The sequence below is a fragment of the Homarus americanus genome, unplaced genomic scaffold (assembly GCF_018991925.1).
Source record: "Homarus americanus isolate GMGI-L3 unplaced genomic scaffold, GMGI_Hamer_2.0 scaffold51476, whole genome shotgun sequence".
Classification (NCBI taxonomy): Eukaryota; Metazoa; Arthropoda; class Malacostraca; order Decapoda; family Nephropidae; genus Homarus; species Homarus americanus.
In genome coordinates this window covers 3,832,523-3,851,331 of record NW_024736148.1, presented here as the reverse complement: position 1 = coordinate 3,851,331, position 18,809 = coordinate 3,832,523, and the positions used below count along the sequence as shown (strand labels likewise).

The 18,809-nt window shown below is 38.4% G+C and overlaps 1 protein-coding gene across 5 annotated transcripts in view; it reads left to right on the top strand.

Annotated features, from left to right (window-relative positions):
* The window catches only part of LOC121872058 (protein bric-a-brac 1-like), a gene marked incomplete in the record, with an annotated part of 144,665 nt that overhangs the window by 31,863 nt on the left and 93,993 nt on the right, over nt 1-18,809 (top strand). For 4 of the 5 annotated variants that reach the window (XM_042374733.1, XM_042374730.1, XM_042374734.1 and 1 more), the window contains 2 exon segments: nt 1,677-2,366; nt 6,727-6,750. In XM_042374733.1, the coding sequence (XP_042230667.1) occupies nt 1,677-2,366; nt 6,727-6,750 (714 nt within the window). 5 annotated transcript variants of the gene reach the window in all.

Here is an 18,809-nt window from a genome sequence, read left to right as displayed (position 1 = left end):
TATAATATATATATTTATATATATATATATATACAGTATTACCCGCCTAACAGCGGTTTTCATAGCGTTTATCATACTCTGTGATTGCCTCGCTTAATTTTTCCATAACATAGTTTTTCCCACATATACGGTAGTGTCCGGCTCGAGCTATTTTTGAGTTGCCCACCACGCCACCTGCCTGACTGCCTGTTTGAGCTCATAAAATTCCTTACAAGTGCCAGCCAAATATAATTTACATTTGTAATTCTTATAATTTGGTGATCATTTTTGAATATAAACATCATATATTTTTGCATTAGACATACAAATTTTAGATAAAGTGCTACCGATAACTATGTTATCTTTTGTGCAAAAATATATGACATTCCCCTGTTAAAATATTCTAATCTTACAGGAATCGCTTAATATCAATTATTATCCTAACTTTGGTTTGAGGTATTTATTTATTACAAAAAAGATTTAAGTATTCTGGTTTCCCACATCTCCTTAGAGACGGTTGGTGGGGGGTGAGAGAAGGAAGACCGACCGTATCATAATACCTATGAAAGAATATTTTTCTTTTTATTAACTTGAGAATATTTGTTTTAGCTCATAAATTCATACAAATTACCGGTCCGAATACCTAATTTACATTGCTGGAATTCTTATAATTTGATGATCATTTGAATATAAACATCATATATTTTGCATTAGACATATACAAATTTTAGATAAAATGTTTTTCTGAGTAAATATGTTATCTTTTTTATTGTGCAAAATATATGACATTTATATTAAAATATTCCTAATCTTACAAGAATCAGCAATGTCAATTATATCTAACTTTTAAACTGAGAATATTATTTAATACAAAATGTTAAAATTTATTTTTCACCCCGCATCTCTTAGAAGGGAGGATTGGTAGAAGTGGGAGGGAATTGGGACTGACTTCTTGGCGGTTGGAAGGAAGCAAAGGTGAAGTGCTGATTGACAGACTCAATATCAGTGAAATTCCTTTTTTTTATTAACTGAAGATGTTGTTTTAAGCTCATAAATTCATACAAATTACCGGTCAGAATATAATTTACATTGCTGGAATTCTTATAATTTGGTAGTCATTTTTGAATATAAACATCATATTTTGCATTGAGCACTGTTGATAATTTTCTCTGGGTAACTATGTTATCTTTGTGCAAATATATGACATTTATATTCAGAATATTCCTAGTCCACAAGAATCCAGCAATATAGTATATTATCCTAATTACAATTTGAGTGTTATTTTATTAAAATCTGGTGGTTTTCCCCAAAATTTCTCCAGAGAGGAAGAGCCGGCAGTGTGCTGTGGTGTGAGGAAAGAGAGGAGGAGTTAAGGTCCATTATTTGGAATGGACATTAACCAGCGACTGTCATTTCTGTTCTCTTCAGTAATTGTGTACATGTGCCATCATAAAATTAGATGTTATTTTTACTAGAACATATAGTTATTATTAATAGATCAAAAAGTGGAGTTTAGGAGTCAGGCCAGTCTTTATTGGAATTAATCCCACCATATTTCTATTTGTTCATTTCTTGTATTCACTTAGCAACGGTACCCTATGGATTCAATTGACCAAAACAACATTGAGGTACAACTGTGTGTGTGTGTCAGCCTTAGAATGATATTTCTAATTGTAATCCTTTGTCTTATATTTCAGGTCAGTGTATCACAGTCTGAGTTAGCATCTTTGATAAGCACAGCAGAAAACTTAAAAATCAAAGGTCTAGCTGAACCTGATAGACCGGTAGATAAGAGTGTGAAAAGAATAGCATCGCCTCCCAGACCGCAGCCTCCACCCCTGCCCCAACAGTCCACCCCAGCAACTCCTGTTGGGGTACCTCAGCATCTTCAGGTGTCAAAATACCCCCAGTCTAGTCCTGTTGCCAAACGGAAAAAATCAGAACAATTTAATGTACAGAGTAGTTATGTTGGTGTGAGAGAGAACCAGGAGGAGGTTGTGACTGTTGAAGCTGGTAATGGGGAAAACTTGAGTCTCCGTGGTGAAAATCTTAGTCTCCGTGGTGAAAATTTAAGTATTCGTGATCACCCGGCTCCCCAGGTGGTGTTAGTTCCCTCACATGAACCTCCACACCAACCAGACATTACATCCCACACACCCCAGCCTTATGCTAGTCACCACGGTCCCATCGCAGCCTCCGAGGGTGTTTTATACTCGGTCTCAGGGACGGCAATCTACGCGGGCACAGCTCAAGTCAGCTCATCCAGTCGAGGGGAGCAAATAACCCGTGAAGTATATCCACAAGCAGATCAATACCACAGTAGTGACGAAGGGACACTACCGGGACCCTCAGGTGTACAAACTCAACCCCACGCAGAAACTTCTATGGTGAGTTGGTACACCTTTTAGCTACCTGTATTTTGTTAATAGATATACAGTATGCTGTTCTTAATTACTGTGTGTGTAAGCCCAAATTCTCCCACATCAATTCAGCTTTGCACCAATTATTTTTTTCAGTATTTAGATAATTTAGTTATACTGTACTGGTACTTATTGTACAGTACAGTATTTTAATTATATATTTTATTGACAAAAACAAAACAACATTGACTGGGGCAACATGAAGTGAGACCACCTGTGTGTGTGTGTGCCTGCGTGCATGCATGCGTGTGTGTGTATGCACATGTGTGTGCATTTGTGTGCACATGCGTGCATGTGTGTGTGTGTGATATATTAACGGTTAACCAATTTATTAGCAAAACTTGGAGTACAGTTTGCCTATCCTGAGTAATTCAGTCAGGTCTTGACACTGAGGGTGCTATCGCTTCTCACTGCCATGCAGGACAGAGATTCATACACAAAGAAATAGATCATATTCATTAACAGTATACAGTATATAGGTCAAAGTCATGTGGGTGATATCACTGTTCACTATCATGCAGGGCAGTGGTTCATATACAGTAGAAGTCATGTTTTATATGAGGACTAATCAGTATGGGCTAGCAAATTTGGGATAAACAGTAAGAGTGTCCTCAAGCATCCCTGATTCAATGCAGTATTTACATAGTTCATGATACAATAAGCCAGGTTGCCTGAAGTCTTTAACAGTGTCGCATTCAATAATATAGTGTTCAAGTGTATGCTTTAAAGGTTTATCACAAAGTTTACATGCTGAGTAATCCGGTATGGGTACAGCGTCACTAACTTGCCAGATGTGTCTGTATCCTAGCCTAATTCTGGCCATGACTATATCACATTGTCTGGTTCTGTCTTTATGCTGGCCGTACCGGTACCACAGACAGATGAACAGTAACACCAATGTATGGGTAAACAGCAACACCCACAGATGACTTTATAACTAGCTACAGTACTGTACCCTGTATAACTAATTTCAAGTTGGTATTAAAACAGTAAATACAATTTTTCATGTATTCATCCTTCCATAGATGTGTATATGAGTGAACTTTATTAACATTTTAAATGCTCACCTTGAAAAGTTTAAAGATTTTGAATGAATGAAGCTGCAATTTTTATTTACCCAAATTAATACTTCCAATTGTGTTGGGTACAGTAGTTTTAATCGTCACTGAAACATGAAAGAAACAGATCATGAGCCGGCTAATACACCACCCAACACTTGTGTCACTAAGTTCAAAACTTTTAAAGCATAATGAATGAATTAATTAGTGTAGTTGATCCTTAAAATTGTATTAATTAACAGAAAGAGGACAATTGTCAAAAGAATTTGCTAACTCTGATGGATGAAATTCAAATCTACTGCCATCACTGAGATAGTGAGTTTTTTAATTATTTATAGAAAACGGTCTTATAAAGTTGTAGGACAACCATCATACATTGAAACAATAATTAGAAACAAATACTACAGGAAACTTTGCCCCCATTTATGTCAACTTCACAAGAACTCAATTCACACAAATTTGGTTTACTTTTTACCACCAAGGTTTTATTTATACTGGGCTAAGGTTTGTACTCATGCTGATACTGTACTGTACATGTCATGTTTTTCATCTTTCCCGTGTGTAATGTGTATATTGGGGGAAAACATCTCACATGCCAACAAGAACCTGGGGCCAATTTTGTTTTTATTATGTGATATTTGTTTTACAGTATCATATAGTTGCTACTCATAAACTGATTTTGTCTTTGTCATTGGTGTTGGTTCCCTCAAAGCATCCTTCAAGTTCTCTTATAATTGAAGATGTTAACAATAGAAACCAAGCTGGAGATATTGAGGATTCTTGAAACAGTAAAACAATTGCATCTGTCCACTTGGTATATAGGGTATGCCATATACTGTATTGAAATGTGTTAGTAAACAGAATACAATACTGTATTCACTTATTTAAAGGACAACGCAGGCATTTAAATTCCTTGAAACAGATGTATGGCTAGTGTGGGGGCACTGCCGCACTTTACTTTCTGATTTAATTTCAAATTTTTTGTGTTTTCTAAACTAGATTTATCTTATGTGTTGGGATAAGCCTTTTTAGTAGCAATTTATTTTTGAAATTTAATATGTATGACCCCTAAAAATTCCTCGTTTTATATGGCAACACCAACACTCCCACAAAACACAGTAAATCACAACACTCACTCACTCACTCAGTGTTTGTTAATAATTTGACCAATATGTTTTATATCTTGTGACCACCGTCACTTACTTCACTACAGTACACATGGTATACTGTACATGTACACATGATATACAGTACATGTAGTACTGAGAGAGAGAAAAGGAGAGGGCTTTCTCAAACAGATTCTTCTAGAATGTTCAGGAACACCAATTGTCATTGTATACAGTGTACAGTATACTGTGTTTGTGTGTGTGTATAAGTATTTAACTATGAGAGTAACCAGTTAGGGGTTTTAAAAGAAGTTCACTGGCATAGTCTGAAACAATTATAGGACATGTGACTTGTTATTCTGGTTAGGGGATGTATGTTATCTTTGTCTTTGAAGTAATTGTGTACTTAGTTGCATTCTGTTGTTGACCTTTGCAGAACACCTTAGGTGGTGTGATAACCAATTACATCAAGATAGATTGTTTCAGTTAGAATAGTCAGGTTTTGTCTTATTTTCCCTCATATAGACTACACCCTCCACTGTTAGTTTCCATAAACACACACAAGAGCAACTCTAAGACCTTTTCCCAGAAAAGTACTTCAGGAGTGAATGATGAGGCTTAATTACCCTTTATTCACATTACACTTGCTCGTACTCAAAGTTGCTCCCTTGATCCACTTACTGTTTGATATTATGTAATGTGTTCACTACAATTCATTTGTTATATTACTGTATATCTTCATCATCATGTTATGTGAATTAGCAGTGATTACCTTATGGCATGTTGCACTAGTTGCCATCAGGCAAATTTGAACCAATTTTTATGGCTGAATGCCTTTCCTCTCTCCAACACACTTTTACAAAGTGGAAATTGGGCATTAGATATAGGACAACAACATGCCCTCTTTGCTGGCAAGGCAGAGTTGTGATGTGCTCTCTTGCCATTAAACACTGTAAAGATATAAGTAAATTAGATAATGAATGTCTCTTGATAAGAAATACAGTATGGGTGTATGTACAGTATATTGTAGGGACCTTACTATTTGACATTGGCTCCATATTTTATCCTATTTATAAGATCATCCTGTTTCCTATGTTACTCATTAACCCATTGTCTAACACAACTCAAGAGCAAAGGTGAATGACAAGGATTCACTCCCTCCTCAAAAGGTTGGGATCTGGATATGCTAGGTGTGAAGGGTTGAAGGTTTTGATAGTACCTATGTTTATGGCTCAGGGGTAACAAGATACTGTACAGTGGGATGTTGGGTGTCAAACTCTTGACCTAAATATTTCATTGGCGCAGTTGACATACACCTCATCATTGGATACCTTAAAAGGGTCCTCATGTGACTGGTTGAAGAGCTGCTTTGCATTAATTTCATTTATTATGTGAATAAAGCATCCTGCTCAGATCGGTCATACTATGACACCTATTGGGCTCTGTCATGGGGTGTTCAGTATGCTGGAATGTTACTGGTCATTTATATCAGCCATTAAATGGAACATAATATTTATCTTATTCTTTCCTCCTCCTCCTCCTCCTCCTCCTACTTCTTTTAAGAAGAAGAAGAACAACAACATTGTGCTTGCCATTTTACTGCAAAACACATTTCATTTGGTTCACAAATATGTGTCCCAAGTAATTATGGCCAAATCGTTTTGAGCAGACATCCAATCAGTTATTAGATCTAATTATACAGTGTATTATTATTATTAATATTTTTTTTTTCAATTTACTTAAGCTTGTCAAATAAGCCCTGGCAGTATTGTTCTAGCATGTGCTGTCATTCTGTCTGTTAGTACTGTAGGTTAACTTGCAAAGTTTGTGCATGTGATATCTCTGAAAATGTGTAGGATAACCATTGTATTCCTTCACTGTACAGTATTGTAGATATCCAAGGTGTCCAGCTGTCTACATATGGTATATTTAATAGCAGTGGGAAGAGGTAATATATATATATATATATATATATATATATATATATATATATATATATATATATATATATATATATATATATATATATATATATATATATATATATATATATATACTGTACTCATTATGAGACCAGGTGGCTTCTCAACCTTTGGACTCTTTTTATATATAAACATATATGTATCTTATACTGCTCTCTGTTTTTCATGTCTGTACCGTTAGCTAACTCACAAGTACCCAGGGAAGGTTAGCTAACCTTAAAAATTTGTGTTTGTCATATTTATATACATTATATTCTGTAGTAGAATTAATGTATCCATTCATGGCTGGTATAGCATATCAGACATGACCAGGGAGATGGTCATTCACTCTTCATAAATGTTATCTGTCGAGTCATGTAATATATACCTACTGTAATAGAGGTAACATCATTATCAACTGCACCAGTGCAGTTTGAATGACTGTATCTTGAACTGGCTGCATTGAAGAGCCTGTGCATTACTCAAGTCTTTAATGTCTTAACCCAAACTAAGATATGAACCTTCTTAGCCATAATTAACAAATTATGATTTCAGTTCAACCTCCACATTCCAGTGTTATCCACCCATCAAGAGACCCCACTTCTGTGGCCATATTTTAGCTGTACCTATTGATTAAACTCAATATCTGCAAACAGTTTCCTATGAGGCATTACAACAAATTTTAGTAGACAACAGTGTAGCATCATTTTGCCTTAACAAACCAGGGTCTGTAAGATTTCTTCTTCGTGTGTCTCAACAAGAATATCTATTTTTCTCAAGAGACTCGGTTTGGTCATAAAGGTCAGACACATTGTTTGAAAACTAAAATATTTTGAAAGCCTTTTCCTCTAGAAATCATCTGCACCCTGCAGACAGATAACAAAGACAAGAATAATTCACTTGAAAAAAATCAAAACAATGTTTATTTCCACACTTCCTAAACATGGTGCGTTATTGACACCTTTTGTTGGTATTAGAGCTCCCTTTCATAAATTCGATTCCTCCTCCTGTCTCCTTGTCCTGGGTCATAAGAAAACCAGTTAAAATTTGGGTACTGTATACTGTATAGTACAGTATTTGGCTGGGAAAAAATGTGGAGAAGGAATGATGTACTCAATCCAGGTAGAGTTTGCCTTATAAACTCTGATAAGAATAAATCAATTAATCTCCGCTTAAGAGCAGTATAGTTGTGTGTTGTGTGCGTGTGTGATAAAAATATAGGAAATTAAATACACATACTGCACATTTATTTATTTATTGAGGTTATATCTCTTACATCAGGCTTATTGATCATGTGCAGGCAATTAATTTTTTCTCCTTATATGAAACTTGAGTGTTTATTACTCGCAAGAAAAATCAATTGTTGAAGTACATTTGCTGATGTTTAGGATTTATAAGGCCTGATTATTATCCCCCAAGGCTAAATGCACAATAGGATCACAGAGTTCATGAAAAGAGACCTCTGGCCAGCTGTATAAATCTTTATCTAGAGATATTTCAGAGTTAATAATAATGGTTGTCTCTAGGGCCACCTAGGCGTGAATTTGTCTAAGGTGTAGAAGCTGTTGCCGACACAACAACCACACCCTAAGTTAACGAGTTGCATGACCCAGTGTCAAGTAATAGTCCGAGAAGACCGGGCAACTCGTCAACTGCAGTGGCTAACCATTAACCCGGATCACGATCCGCAAATCGATTAACATCCAGGTCCCCAATTACTGCTGGGTAGACAGAAGCAATTGGCATAAAGAAACTTGCCCATAGTTATACTGTACTAAGCATGCATCTATGTTTAGCCCTCAGGGTTTTACAAGGCAAGTCTCTCACTCCAAAATTTTCCTAATACCCTCATGGGTCAGGTTAGCTACAAAGAATGAATGAAGTTTATGAAGCCCCATAATATGGCTGGGGAGTGATGAAGGCATGATCCAAACCAGCCATCTTCCCCTTAGTATATAGAATGTGGAGATTGAACTGGGTTTGTGACTTATTAAGTAAGACTAAGGAAGTTTATAGTGTAAGGTGAGATAACAGAGCAGAACTGGCTGTCCAAAGGCCTGACTAGTAGTGGGCTTTGTTCAATCATCATCAGCATAGTTGCTTGATTTATCAGTAATCCTCTGTTACATTGATTAGATGGCCTTACAAGTGCTCGTTCATATAATTAATGACAATCTTTGGGGTTGCATCTTATCCCTCCCTTGTTATGAAATGGTATATAATAAACATTGTGTTCATTTTATTCTCCCAACTCAGAGAGTGTGAGGATATAGTGTTCATGTTTGTGTGTGTACTTGCATGCTTGTGTGTTTATTGCCTTATTTAATATAATACTGTATTCCTTTATATGTACAGTCTCATTCAAGATTCTTCGAACACTGCTGGAGACAGCTGGCAACTCAAGGCCGCTTATTTAGTATAGTACGTAGTACAGTATAATATAATATGAAACAACAAAGCCCAACCTTTAAATTAAGCAACGGGAAACTAAGTAACCAATCACTGATCACTTTTACATTTATTCATAATTTTTACTACGTTCTATAGTAAACAAACGGCCTTGAGTTGCCAGCTGTCTCCAGCAGTGTTCGAAGAATCTTGAACGAGACTGTACAGGTACATTTGATTTAAACAGGTAATACTTTTGATTATAGTCATTACTTTGTAAGCTGTTGTCCTTTCAAATTTGGAGTTATACATCTTAAAGATTGAAAAAGTGGGTGTGTAACTTAAGTGTCTGGAGATTTTCTTTTAATCTTACTGCCCGTGTTACATGGATTTATCCCAAAATTTTAACAAATTTTCATGGCAATAAAGTCATTGTTGTTAATTATTCATACAGAAATCTTATTTGGAAAGTTTTCCATCTGACCACCATCCCACCGTTCAAGGCAAAGCTCATGTAACAACTACAGTATCCACCACCTGTTTTTGTTGTTTGTCGGTCCTTTGTGTGGTCTTTTATATCTTACGACCAGCTGAGCTAATTTTTATCATAGTCTATAGCAGGGGTTTCCTTCAAGAAGAGGATCACATACAAAATTTCAAATCACTGAGCAGTCCAAGAGAAAAAAAATTTAAGTCAGCTTTCATGCTTTTATGGTGAAGCTTGAAATAAAAGAAGCTGATTTGGCTTCATATATCATCTCATTAGCTTCTGTTTTTACCTGATAGTTTTCAGGAATATGCAGTTCACTGAGTTGGGGTAACTACTAACTAGTGGTTTCACCAATTAACTTGCCTCATCTGAGGACCAGATGAAATCTGTGGTAGGTCAGATCAGGGTCACAGGCTCTGGTATGTGGACTCCTTTTGACAATTTGGAAATTTCTCCCTAAGATGGTCCTCTATAGTCTGTTCAACCTAAGAGTTGCCAACAGTGAGACAATAGGCCATCAGTTTGGTCACCTTTTGAGTCCAACCACTGTTATACATACACATTGATTAGCCTTGTCTTTGTGCTCCTTAACCCAGCAAGTTTTAGGAAATGAAGCATAGAATGAGCTGATCTTAATACTGTACTGTATAGTGCTTTAGGCTGTAATTGATGTTGATGTCTTACAATTTGTCTTCATTTGCTTTATTAGCAGTAAGGGCTGTAGAAATGGGGGCTATTCTCTTTACCGCCCTGCCTTACCATGCAGGCTTTATCCAACACCATGTATTGATAATGACAAATTTTGACTTTTATCTCTTTTCCTATGCCCTCAACTTTTGAAGTTGATATTTTTTTTATATATTAACCTTTTTAAATAAAATAAAATACAGTAGTTCCTCGCCAACCACGGGGGTTAGATTCCTGGAAAACCTCGTGGTTGGCAAATCCGCGGTTGGTTAGACTAAAGGCATATAGGAAATAGGTTAGGTTCCAAACGCTACTCTATTGAGCACTCCAACTTTCTTTTCCAGAGTTTCCAGAGTCATTAGGTGCCTTGCCCTCTTCACTTTCTTCTCACCTTTATCACTAACACTCATTGCACACTTAGAGGCCATAGTTAAAGGCAAAAATCAATGATGGTATGGTAGAAAATATATAATAAATATCCATTGTACGGAGCAGTAAAATATGCGTGCACAGTACGAGATCACAATACTGTTCTGAGAAAGCAGTGGTGGGAGGCTGGAACACGGAGGGAAAATGATAATGCGCTAAACTGCAGATACTTGAAAGTCAATGCTGCGGTAGGTGAAACGGTATACAGGGCTTCCTCGCTTAATGTCAGGATTACGTTCCTGAAAATGCGACTATGCGAAACAACATTAAGTGGATCAATTTTCCCCATAAGAAATAGATAAAATACGTGAGTTATGTTCCCCAGCCTCCCTTTGCCCCATGAAAAAAGTTACAAATGCAGAAAATCATTGCCATTTCTATAGAAAATAGTATATAGAACTACAGTACAGTACAAAGTTCGTATTGGTACTCACCGATGGGTGGAGGTGGTGGAGCGAAGGAGGAGGAGGATGGCGGTAGTGGAGGAGGAGGGTGGGAGCAGAGGAGGAGGGTGGCGAGTTACTGCGGCTGCGGCTCCCTTCACCTGCTCTGACTGGAGTTCCTCCGCCGCTGCTTGCTCCTCCTCCGTTGTTGGCGGGAATGTCTCGGCAGCAACCGTATCTGAACTGGCAGCTTCACCAAGCATCTATATTTTGTGGAAGTTATACCGACGCTTAAATCGTTGAAACCAGCCTCGGCTGGCCGTAAAGGTCTCTTCCTTCGATCCTTCACCCTCTATTTCCTTCATGTCGTCAAACAAGGATCTGGCCTTATGCTGGATAACCATAAGGCTCACAGGGACATTGCGTTGATTCTGGTCCTCCAGCCACATTGCTAGCATCTTTTCCATCTTCTCTATCACAGTGCTTCTAGTACGCGTCGTCTTAGTAGCACTCAGAGAAGAACCACTTCCAGCACTGACCTTAATCTTGTCAGCATTGATCCAGATAGTACGCACCATTGTGGGGGTTAGACCAGGCACAGCGGCTATGTCCACAGCACGTTCCCCTTTTTCAAATCGGGTTAATATATCCATTTTCGTAGCAAGGGTAATGGTCTTACGTTGCCTCTTCACTACACTAGCATCAGTAGGACTTGATGGGTGCTTGGAAGCCATTTCTAACGATTTGAGTACAGTTTTAGAGCAAAAGCACTTAAGCACACTCGAATGATGTGAAATCATAACAGAGACTGACTTGACGTCACTTGGGGACTCTGTGACGTTCCGTGATTGAGGGCTGCGCGCCGAGCCGAGAGACCGTAGTGTGGCCAAACAAGAGTAGGTGATGCGCCGTAGAAAGTAGTCCGTGACGACGCAAAACGACGTAGTATCGGATCACCGGGACGTTAAACGAATTTTTGGTTTCTAAAGTTCAGTGACGTAGTACCAAAACAACGTTAAGGGAGGATTTACTGTGCAGAGTAAAAACCGTGGATTCCCCAAATCCGTGGTTGGTAAAGGGCTACTGAATATCCTGTGGAATGCATCGTTCAGTCTTCAATAGCTGATCCTTAAGTCATAAAGGTGACACAGTGGCTACCAAGTGAGTGATTTAACCATTTTTGCCCCTATTAACTTTTTTTTTTGTTTTTACTTTTTTCCTGAACAAATTATTTTCATTATTAACAAGTTTAACTGGCCAATTTTAGTTCATAAAGGTTACAAATTTATTCTAGATGACTGATAGTTTCTAATGAAAAAATTGCTGAATCTGAAGAAATATTTCTTACATAAGCAGGTGCTGTAACAAGTCCATATTCTGCTAAATTGTGCCAGCCAATCAGCTGTAAGGGGGTGGATCATCCTTGCCATACATACCTACATACATACAGTATAAACACTTATGATAGATAATGTGTCAGTGTGCATGGTGGACCATGAAGTGTGTGGCTGCCTCCACAGTCTCTTGACCCTGAAGGTGTTAAGTGATGACTATTGGCAGGACAGTAAAGCCCCGTCCACACGATCGAACAGTGCCCGGCGGACTTTGCCCTCTGTGTGTCGTCGTCCACACAGAGGTGCTGGTTGGCAGCAGTCACACTCTGACGCTGGTAGCTAGTAGGTGGTCGGCAGTAGCTGCTGCGGTACGATCACCATGGTGTGCCGCAGGACAGTTAAATCGAAGACTATAGCGCTGTGTATAATAATGCTACAGTGTGCAAAAAGAAGAAAAAACAGAAAATGGAATGGTGCAAGGAATGGTTATCTCAACGAAAAGTTAAGGGAAGTCATGCCACGATTTTACGTGAACTGCAAGGTGAACATGAGAAAGACTTCACTAACTACATGAGAATGGACCCCAACACCTTCTATAGACTTCTCGCTAAATTGGAACCATACATAAAAAAAAAACAAGATACCATTATGAGGCGGAGCATATCTCTAGAGGCTACGCTCATATTTCTTTCAACTGGGTGCTCCTACACGTCGCTTCAGTATACAACGAGGATATCAATACAAAGTTTGTCAACCATAATACCTGCAACTTGTCAAGCCATATACAGTATTACCCGCCTAACGCGGTTTCACTTAACGCGTTTTTATCATATACGCGGTGCTCGCAGAGCTGAACTTTCACTTAACACGGATTTTTTCCACATATACGCGGTGAGTGTCCGGCTCGAGACGCTATTTTTAGATTTGCCCCACCCGCCACCCTGCCTGACTGCCTGTTTTAGCTCATAAAATTCATACAAATTACCCGGCCAGAATATAATTTACATTGCTGGAATTCTTATAATTTGGTGATCATTTTGAATATAAACATCATATATTTTGCATTAGACATACAAATTTTAGATAAAAATTTTTCTCAGAGTAACTATGTTATCTTTTGTGCAAAATATATGACATTTATATTCAAAATATTCCTGGTCTTACAAGGAATCCAGCAATGTCAATTATATTATCCTAACTTTAGTTTGAGGTATTATTTATTAAAATTTAGTGGTTATCCCACACATCTCCTTGGGACGGTTGGTGGGGGGTGGGGGGGAGGGAGGGACCGACCGACCATCTGTTACCCCGTGAAGAATTATTTTTTTTTTTATTAACTGAAGATATTTGTTTTAGCTCATAAAATTCATACAAATTACCCGGTCAGAATATAATTTACATTGCTGGAATTCTTATAATTTGGTGATCATTTTGAATATAAACATCATATATTTTGCATTAAACATACAAATTTTTAGATAAAAAATTTTCTCTAGGTAACTATGTTATCTTTTGTGCAAAATATATGACATTTATATTCAAAATATTCCTGGTCTTACAAGGAATCCAGCAATGTCAATTATATTATCCTAACTTTAATCTGAGGTATTATTTAATACTAAATGTTAAAAACTCTGGAAGGGAGGATTGGTGGGGGGTGGGGGGGAGGGTTGGGACTGACCGCGCGGTTGGAAGAGGGGGGGAGGCAAGGTGGGGTACTTTGATTGACAGATAGTGTCGTGAAGATTATTATTTTTTTTATTAACTGAAGATATTTGTTTTAGCTCATAAAATTCATACAAATTACCCGGTCAGAATATAATTTACATTGCTGGAATTCTTATAATTTGGTGATCATTTTGAATATAAACATCATATATTTTGCATTAAACATACAATTTTTAGATAAAAAATTTTCTCTAGGTAACTATGTTATCTTTTGTGCAAAATATATGACATTTATATTCAAAATATTCCTGGTCTTACAAGGAATCCAGCAATGTCAATTGTATTATCCTAACTTTAGTTTGAGGTATTATTTATTAAAATTTAGTGGTTTTCCCCCAAAAATTTCTCTGAGAGGGAAGAGCCGGCAGTGTAGTGTGAGAGGGAGTTGAGTCCATTATTTGAATGGACATTAACTTGGCGACTGTATTTCTCTATTTCTCTTAAGTATTAATTGTGTGCATGTACCATCATAAAATTAAGATGTTATTTTTACTACAACATAGGTATGTGCCTTCAAAAAGTGGAGTTTGGGGGTCGGGCCGGTTTCTATTGGAATTAATCCCATATGTTCTGTTGTTCACTTAACGCGGATTTCACTTAACACGGGACCCTCTGGGTTCAATTGACCGCGTTAAGTGGGAACAACTGTATGAAGTACTCAAGGAGGATTACTTGTAGGTGAGATTTGTAGTATACATAGTTATTCAATTTTGACGGTCACGAGAGGTTCCCATGGTAACACATGTCTTATTATATGATATAGTAGGCTTAGTAGGGTTTCCGGTTTTTATCGATTATTAATGAAAATAACACTTTTTGTAAAAGGGGATAACCCTCCATACACATGATACATGATGGACCTGTTTAGGACACAAGGTTGCTTCCAAAACGCTATAGACAACTTATTATACACTGTATTTAACATAATTACATACTCCCTAGCGTATGTAGTCTTAAATTAAATATCTGAAGACCCACTCCAAACAATAAAGACATGTAAACCAAACCAACATGCATATTCGTCAATAAAAATAAAATACTAGAGTATGTTTTAACAACAGTTATCACTGTTTGCCACTAATGACGCATCGATAGTTATAATAAGTACGCGTATCCAACACCCTCATATGACCCTTACATAATGGTCGTTGAGGAGGAAAGCCTACCTAGTTTCCCCAGATAAAGGATCTCATAAATAAGTTTCTGAGCATGTATTTTATTTTCACCTCTCATCTGTCGAAGATCGTTAACAACAAACTGACCAAAATCACTGTCTGCATCATTTATAATATTTTCAGAGGAAGATAATGACTGCAGGTGGTGGAGGGCCCCTCTCAGGATATTATCAGCATCGTCAGAAACCCTTTTGGTCGGTCGTTTACTTGTTGATGGTGTGGGTGAGGGTTCACGAGTATTCGATTCTGCAGCCGAACGAGAGACAGTCGGCGTAGCCATACGAGAGACGGTGGGCGTGGCCGAACCAGTGACAGTGGCTGGTGGATTATCATCAAGTCCCAGCAGTAGTGCATTGTTGAATATCTATAAATAAAAAAAAATATACACCAGCCCTTCGTTAATAGTGACACACAAAAATATATACATACATATTACATACAATACACAGAGAGAGAGAGAGAGAGAATGCTTGCATACGTACCTCGTGATCAGAATGTACCTCAGACATATCTTCTGTAGTGTGAGTATCCATGTTTGACACAGATTGTCGAAGTGTCACCATCAATGAGGAAATGCAGTGCATCAAAGCACCATAATGTGGGAATATAAATGTCCTCAGTTCCAGCTCCAGACTTTTTTTATTTTTGCATATTTCGTAGTTCCCGTCTATGCTGATTTCGAAGTGATTCAATTTTTCTCTTCACATCACTTGTGGTAACTGTAGTCCCGCTTCTATTCATGTCCTCTGTAATCTGTCTCAGTGCCGCTGCACGTTTGTCCCTATCCCTATACATGTCCACTTTGACATTCCATAGACAAGGGTGCTGACGATAGAGTTCAATCAACACCATGGTCTCTTCTCTAGACCAATGAATGTTTCCTTGGTCTGTGGCGGACGGAGGAACAGACATTTTCCAGTAGTGACTTGTGGCGAGACTGAAAAACTGGCAGCCAGGGTTCCAAGGTTAACTTCCTTTGTCTGGCAGGGTTGTCCATCCATACTCGGCAGCAAACGGTCAAACCACCAGGCAGACGGCCTTATCTGGTGATTTCGCTCGACCACGGGCACTCCTTTGGTTTGCCCGTCAATTTTGCCTGAACAACGGGCTTTAAGCGAGTGCCCGTCGGGCAGTGCTCGATCGTGTGGACGGGGCCATGTGCACAAGAGGTGTACTGGTGTAAATGCCATATTTCAGGATGTTGCTGACTAAGTGAATTGTTTGTGCAGGTAACTTTGTGTCCTCAGCCTGGCTGGAGAAACTTAACATTGGGATATATAGCATATATATCTGTGCTCTGTCGATGATATTTACTACCTGGGTGACATGATCAGCTGGAAGTGATGCTGTAGCTTGCTCCATTGCAAGTCAGATGTGTCTTGAAGAAGTTTAATGAGCTGCTGGCTTTATTGACGACAAAAGAACCTTCTTTTCATGTGAAAGGAAAGATATACAGCTGCTCCTCAACTTACGGCGGGGTTAGGGACCCAAATCCAGGTCATAAGTCGAATTGGTCGTAAGTCGAAAATGCTTAAATAATACTGTACATAGAAAATCTAAAATGGGTGTCTCTTTCTTCTCAGCACCACAAAACTCTCACTTTTAAGCTTGCCAGCCATTTTAAAGTGAATTACAAACAAAAATTTTGTCAGTACACAGCGCAATCACTTACCTAGCGACTCGAAAATACGTAATTTGACAAAATTTTGGTACGACTGAGGTGATCGTATGTCCGGGTGGTCATAAGCTGTATACAGCCAACATTAGAAATGTGATGATGTATGGCAGTGAAACATGGGCCGATAAAGTGGATGATATACGTAGACTTGAGCGAGTTGAAATTAAAATAGTGAGGTGGATGTTTAATGTCATACTGAAAGACAGGAAACCTTGCTCAGAGCTAAAATGGCAACTGGGTATTGAGAGTATTTGTGGAGATTTGTATTGAGGTAGGCCGAGATGGTTCAGATATGTGGAAAGAATGGCGGTGACCAACTGAGGAAAAGGATTACAATATTTGGGAAAATGTTGAGCAAGTACTCTCATATTTTCCAAAATTATTACAGCCTTCCAGAACTTTCCTGTCCAACAAGTTAAGGCCTACTTCTGGCATCAAGGCAGCTAAGGAAGGCTATCCCTTCTCTTCTGTGCCAGTGCTTGAGGGGACGGTATGGTCGAGCTTTGCTGCTGTATTATGCCTTGTGCCCATATATGCTCAATGGGAGGAATAAACACTGTTTGTCTGTTTTTTGATGAGATAGGAGGGCTTGGGTCATGTAGCTGTCTTCATGTACTATGTACAAATAATTATGGTAGCCATTTTACCAACCACAATGTGAAAAAAAATTTAAATTCATTTTAAAGTAAATGTCAGCCAGGTGCTTCGGTGCCTAAAATGTTTTATCATTTGATATATCTTTAGTTTTTAAACATGCTGTTTTGTTAGTTATTTAAGAAAATATGCTTAAAAAAAGTATTAAAACAGTTTAGCAACTTTGTTGTAGTATCACCTGTGCCAACTGGCTCACCAAGTTAGTTGTGCCTCGTGTTCAGTCTGACCTGTGAACTTAACCTCCTTTTTTATTTAACCGGAGTATTTGTATTTATAATGTTTCCAGGATTGTGAGCATTGCATATGTGAAGCTTTTCTTTACTTACTGTAACTCACCTTTGATTCCTTACTTGTAGACTCGTCCTAACACTGTCACTCTTACATTGTCAAACACTCCTGCCTTTTATCCCCTGACTTGTCTCCAGCTTATCTGTCCTTCACTTTTCACCATTGTTTAGCACAAGACCAGACTGTTCAAGACTGTTCATCTCCACTCACCTGGACAGGTGTCATCTAGTCCCAAACATGTTTCCTGCTACCATGACTGTCAACTAAAGTGATGAAAATAACTGCAGAAGGGGAATGTTTTTTCTCTTTCAAATGGAGGGAGAATGGAGGAAATGTGACAGGTAGCAGGCACTTAACAGTAATTGTGTCAATGAGTGGAACAGTGGGTGTTGAATCACAGAGCAATGAAGGGGGAGAGTAAAAGGTATAATGGTGTTGATCAGTGTATGGAGAGAGAAGTGTATCAGTAGGCAAAGTTGGGGATGATGAGGGATTGGTGAGTTGCCATTATTTTTGGGGGGATGTAAAGCATGAAGTCTTAATGCCAGAGGAACAAGCAGAAGTGACAGAAATTATGTGCTTGAATGCAAAAAAAAATAATAATTGGTTCCAGAAGATAAAGATTCTAGATGTACAGTACAGTATGTGTGGACTGAGACACACACACCCTCTCTCTCTCTCTCTCTCTCTCTCTCTCTCTCTCTCTCTCTCTCTCTCTCTCTCTCTCTCTCTCTCTCTCTCTCTCTCTCTCTCTCTCTCTCTCTCTCTCTCCTCTCTCTCTCCTCTCTCTCTCTCTCTCTCTCTCTCTCTCTCTCTCTCTCTCTCTCTCTCTCTCTCTCTCTCTCTCTCTCTCTCTCTCTCTCTCTCTCTCTCTCTCTCTCTCTCTCTCTCTCTCTCTCTCTCTCTCTCTCTCTCTCTCTCTCTCTCTCTCTCTCTCTCTCTCTCTCTCTCTCTCTCTCTCTCTCTCTCTCTCTCTCTCTCTCTCTCTCTCTCTCTCTCTCTCTCTCTCTCTCTCTCTCTCTCTCTCTCTCTCTCTCTCTCTCTCTCTCTC